The 5,000-nt window shown below is 45.0% G+C and overlaps 1 protein-coding gene across 1 annotated transcript in view; it reads left to right on the forward strand.

Annotated features, from left to right (window-relative positions):
- Nucleotides 1–5,000, forward strand: part of LOC126987105 (major facilitator superfamily domain-containing protein 6-like) — a 15,190-nt gene that overhangs the window by 6,698 nt on the left and 3,492 nt on the right. The window contains exons 4-7 of the mRNA XM_050843824.1: nucleotides 1,283–1,542; nucleotides 1,970–2,074; nucleotides 2,778–3,479; nucleotides 4,342–4,474. Coding sequence (XP_050699781.1) covers nucleotides 1,283–1,542; nucleotides 1,970–2,074; nucleotides 2,778–3,479; nucleotides 4,342–4,474 — 1,200 coding nt within the window. The remainder of the gene's footprint in view (nucleotides 1–1,282; nucleotides 1,543–1,969; nucleotides 2,075–2,777; nucleotides 3,480–4,341; nucleotides 4,475–5,000) is intronic.

The following is a 5,000-nucleotide window of genomic DNA, read 5'->3' on the forward strand; positions in this document are numbered from 1 at the left end:
AATTTAGGAGTTACTGAAGAAGGAGTCATTGAGGTTAAGATAATTTCAGGTGTATATGTTAATTAAGTTATGGAGTTAGTTAATTTAGGAGTCACTCAGGTAAAGGCAATTTGATGTTAATGACGTTGTTAATTAAGGAGTTAGTTAATTTAGGAGTTACTGAAGAAGGAGTCATTGAGGTTAAGGTAATTTCAGGTGTATATGTTAATTAGTTATGGATTTAGTTAATTTAGGAGTCACTTAGGTTAAGGTAATTTGATGTTAATGACGTTGTTAATTGAAGAGTTAGTTAATTTAGGAGTTACTGAAGAAGGAGTCATTGAGGTTAAGATAATTTCAGGTGTATATGTTAATTAAGTTATGGAGTTAGTTAATTTAGGAGTCACTCAGGTTAAGGTAATTTGATGTTAATGATGTTGTTAATTAAGGAGTTAGTTAATTTAGGAGTTACTGAAGAAGGAGTCATTGAGGTTAAGATAATTTCAGGTGTATATGTTAATTAAGTTATGGAGTTAGTTAATTTAGGAGTCACTCAGGTTAAGGTAATTTGATGTTAATGACGTTGTTAATTAAGGAGTTAGTTAATTTAGGAGTTACTGAAGAAGGAGTCATTGATGTTAAGATAATTTCAGGTGTATATGTTAATTAAGTTATGGAGTTAGTTAATTTAGGAGTCACTCAGGTTAAGGTAATTTGATGTTAATGACGTTGTTAATTAAGGAGTTAGTTAATTTAGGAGTTACTGAAGAAGGAGTCATTGAGGTTAAGATAATTTCAGGTGTATATGTTAATTAAGTTATGGAGTTAGTTAATTTAGGAGTCACTCAGGTTAAGGCAATTTGACCTTAATGACGTTGTTAATTAAGGAGTTAGTTAATTTAGGAGTTACTGAAGAAGGAGTCATTGAGGTTAAGGTAATTTCAGGTGTATATGTTAATTAAGTTATGGAGTTAGTTAATTTAGGAGTCTCTCAGGTGAAGGTAATTTGATGTTAATGACGTTGTTAATTAAGGAGTTAGTTAATTTAGGAGTTACTGAAGAAGGAGTCATTGAGGTATAGATAATTTCAGGTGTATATGTTAATTAAGTTATGGATTTAGTTAATTTAGGAGTCACTCAGGTTAAGGTAATTTGATGTTAATGACGTTGTTAATTAAGGAGTTAGTAAATTTAGGAGTTACTGAAGAAGGAGACACTGAGGTTAAGGTAATTTCAGGTGTATATGTTAATTAAGTTATGGATTTAGTTAATTTAGGAGCTTAATTACTCTTATCGTCAACAGGTCTTGTAGCGGACATCTTCCACCGGTACCGCGCCGTGCTGGGGGGGAATATCGTGCTGACCTTGACCTTACACTGCCTGCTCCTACAAGTCCCCAGCAGACCCCGCGTGACCCTCAACCTCTCATGCGACCAGGGGGGGCACGCACTCACCTGGGGGTACTGCTCTCCCTGCCACGGCCGGGGACCAGGGGTAGTTGGGGTGGGAGAGGAAGAGGGGCTGAGGATGAGCTTTCCAGAGTCGAATATTCTGACGCTAACGGTGAGCTGGGAGGCGGAAGGGGGTGGAAGGGGGGTGAGGGGAGGGGGTGGGGGTGGGAAGGAGGGGGTGTGGGGTGAGGAATTGTGGGTTTATAAGGGTGGTGAGTCTCGTGGTGATAGTCGTAGTGGTCGTAGTAGTAGTAGTTGTAGTTGTGGTAGTAGTAGTAGTAGTAGTAGTAGTAGATATGGGATGTTATATATTGGGACGAAGAGGAGAAAGAGGAGAAAATAGTAGTAGTAGTAGTAGTAGTAGTAGTAGTAGTAGTAGTAGTAGTAGTAGTAGTAGTAGTAGTAGTAGTAGTAGTAGTAGTAGTAATATAAGGTTAAAAGTATATTGGGAAGTAATCTCTCTCTCTCTCTCTCTCTCTCTCTCTCTCTCTCTCTCTCTCTCTCTCTATCTATCTATCTATCTATCTATCTATCACCAGGAATGTCGCTCAACGTGTCCAGACGTGTCGGAGGTTCAAATGTGTCTTCACGAGGGGGGGGCGGGGGGGCGACACGCCTGCCACACACTCAATGCCAGCAGCGAGGTGCGTGTGTGTGTGTGTGTGTGTGTGTGTGTGTGTGTGTGTGTGTGTGTGTGTGTGTGTGTGTGTGTGTGTGTGTGTGTGTGTGTGTGTGTGTGTGTGATAATAATAATAATAATAATAATAATAATAATAATAATAATAATAATAATAATAATAATAATAATAATAATAATAATAATAATAATAATAATAATAAAAATAAAAAAAATAAAAATACATTAATTATTTTTTCTCCATTTTCTTCATCCTCTTCTTCCTCCTCCTCCTCCCTTTTCTCCAATCTCTTCCCTCTTCTTTCTCTCCCTTTCTCTCTTTCCTCTCTTCCTCCTTATCTCTCTCTCTCTCTCTCTCTCCTTCTCTCCATCAATTTCTCTCCATTTTCTCTTTCTTTCTCTCTATCCCTTTCCTTACTTTCCCTTCCCTTCCCTTCCCTTCCCTTCCCTTCCTTTCCCTTCCCTTCCCTTCCCTTCCCTTTCCTTTCCTTCCCTTCCTTTCCCTTCCTTTCCCTTCCCTTGCCTTCCTTTTCCTTCCCTTCCCTTCCCTTCCTTTCCCTTCCCTTTCTTCCCTTGCCTTCCTTCCCTTCCCTTCCCTTCCCTCATCCCCTTCATTCCTTCCTCCTCCTCTTCCTTCTTCTTCCTCCTCCTCCTCTTCCTCCTCTTCCTCCTCTTCCTTCCTCCTCCACCTCCTCTTCCTCCTCCAACAGCTAACCCTCCAAGGCTCCTTCCTCTCCTGGCGCCACATCCCCGTCAACAACACCACCATCACCACCACCACCATCACCACCTCCACCACCACCACCACCACAACGTCATCACCACTACAACTTACATCACCACCTGACTCACCACCACTGCCATTCACCTCCACCAGCGCCACGTGCGGTCACACCTTCAAGTTGATAAGTGGAGTTGGGGTGGATGGTGGTGGTGAGATGGAGATGAAGGGTGGAGGAGGAGGAGGAGGAGGAGGAGGAGGAGGAGGAGGAGGAGGCAACAGTCTCAGAACAGCGGAGGAAGAGGAAGAGGAAGGAGGACAAGGAAGAGACACAATAAAGAAAGAAAAAAACAACAGTCGGCAACCTCGAAGCACCGATGTAAACAAACTAGTCAAAGAAAACGGAGAAGCCCCCAAAGAAAACGAGGAATTTCAACGCGGACTCAAGCAAAATCCACAAACTCCTGCCCCGATGTCTACCGCAGCTACCACCACTTCCATTACACAGGGGGCATGGACGGGTCTCTCCTGCCCCAGCCTACCCCCCAGCTGCCCCATAGAGTGTAAGGTGGAAGGTATGCCCCTGTGTGAGGACCCTGAGGACCCTGCCAACGGGGACCTCACTTTCTGGGTGTATTTTGTGGTACGGATTGTGGGGACGTTTTTCCTGGCTTCCTCGTTCACTATGATGGTAAGTGAAGGGAAGGGAAGGGAAGGGAAGGGAAGGGAAGGGAAGGGATGGGATGGGAAGGGGATGGTATGGTAAGGAAGGGTTGGGTTAGGATGGGATGAGTATGGAAGGGTTAGGAGAGGAAGGGAAGGGAAGGGAAGGGGATGGGAAGGGATGGGATGGGAGGGGTTGGGAGGGGATGGTATGGTAAGGAAGGGTTGGGAAGGGAAAGGAAGGGAAGGGAAGGGTTTGAAAGGGAAGGGGAGGGAAGGGAAATGATGGTATGGGTTGGGAAGGGAAGGGAAAGGAAGGGATGGGAAGGGAAGGATTGGGTATGGAAGGGAAGGGTATGGAAGGGTTGGGAAAGGAAAGGAAGGGAAAGGGAAGGGAAGGGTTGGGAAGGGAAGGGATGGGAAGGGAAGGGATGGGAAGGGAAGGGAAGGAAAGAGGGGGCAGTATCCTTTCTCTCTTCCCCTTCCTTCCTTCCTTCTTTCCTTCCTTCCTTTTCATTTTTTCTCTCCAATTCTTTCTTCGTTTCTATCTTTCTCTCCTCTATATTTCCTCTCTCTTTTCTCTCCATTTCTCTCTCCTTCCCTCCTTCCCTCTCTCTCTTTCTCTCCCTTCTATATATCTCTTCCTCCTCCATCTCTCTCTCTCTCCCATTCCTTCCCTTCTTTCCTTCTCTCTCTCCCATTCCTTCCCTTCTTTCCTTCTCTCTCTCCCTTTCTTCCTCCTCCATCTCTCTATCTCTCTCACTCACTTCCCCTCTTTCCTTCTTTCCTCCTCTCTCCCTTCTTCCTCCTCCTCCTCCTCTTCTTCTTCACCCCCTCCTCTCCCCCCACACACACTAACCCCCCCCCCCCTTCCCCCTCTCCCCCCACAGGACGCCACCTCTCTCGCCCTTGTTAAGCAACACAACGCAGAATTTGGGAAACAGCGAATTTTGTCAACGATCGGCCAAGCCACGGTACCCTTGTTGGCCGGGATACTTGTCGATGCCCATAGCGCCTCCGTGGGTACGTTATGTGGGTGTGGGCACGTGGATATGGGTGCGGAAAGGGTGTGTGAAGGTGCTGGTTAACTCTTGGGATTTGGATAGGGATGAGAGCGTGGGGATGCTGGTTAACTCTTGCATAGGGAATTTGGACAGCACACGGATGAAAGAGTGAATATGCTGGTTAACTCTTGCATAAGGGAGTTGGACAGCACAGGGATGAAAGAGTGGAGGTACTGGTTAACTCTTGCATAAGGGAGTTGGATAGCACAGGGATGAAAGAGTGGAGATGCTGGTTAACTCTTGCATAAGGGAGTTGGACAGCATCATCACTCTTTCATTCCTGTGCTGTACAAATCCCTTATGCAAGAGTTAACCAGCATCTTCACTCTTTCATCCCTGTGCTGTCCAAATCCCTGTTGCAAGAGTTAACCAGCCTCTTCACTCTTTCATCCCTAATGCAAGAGTTAACCAGCATCTCCACTCTTTCATCCCTGTGCTGTCCAAAACCCTTATGCAAGAGTTAACCAGCGTCTCCACTCTTTCAT

The sequence above is a fragment of the Eriocheir sinensis genome, chromosome 64 (assembly GCF_024679095.1).
Source record: "Eriocheir sinensis breed Jianghai 21 chromosome 64, ASM2467909v1, whole genome shotgun sequence".
Lineage (NCBI taxonomy): Eukaryota > Metazoa > Arthropoda > Malacostraca > Decapoda > Varunidae > Eriocheir > Eriocheir sinensis.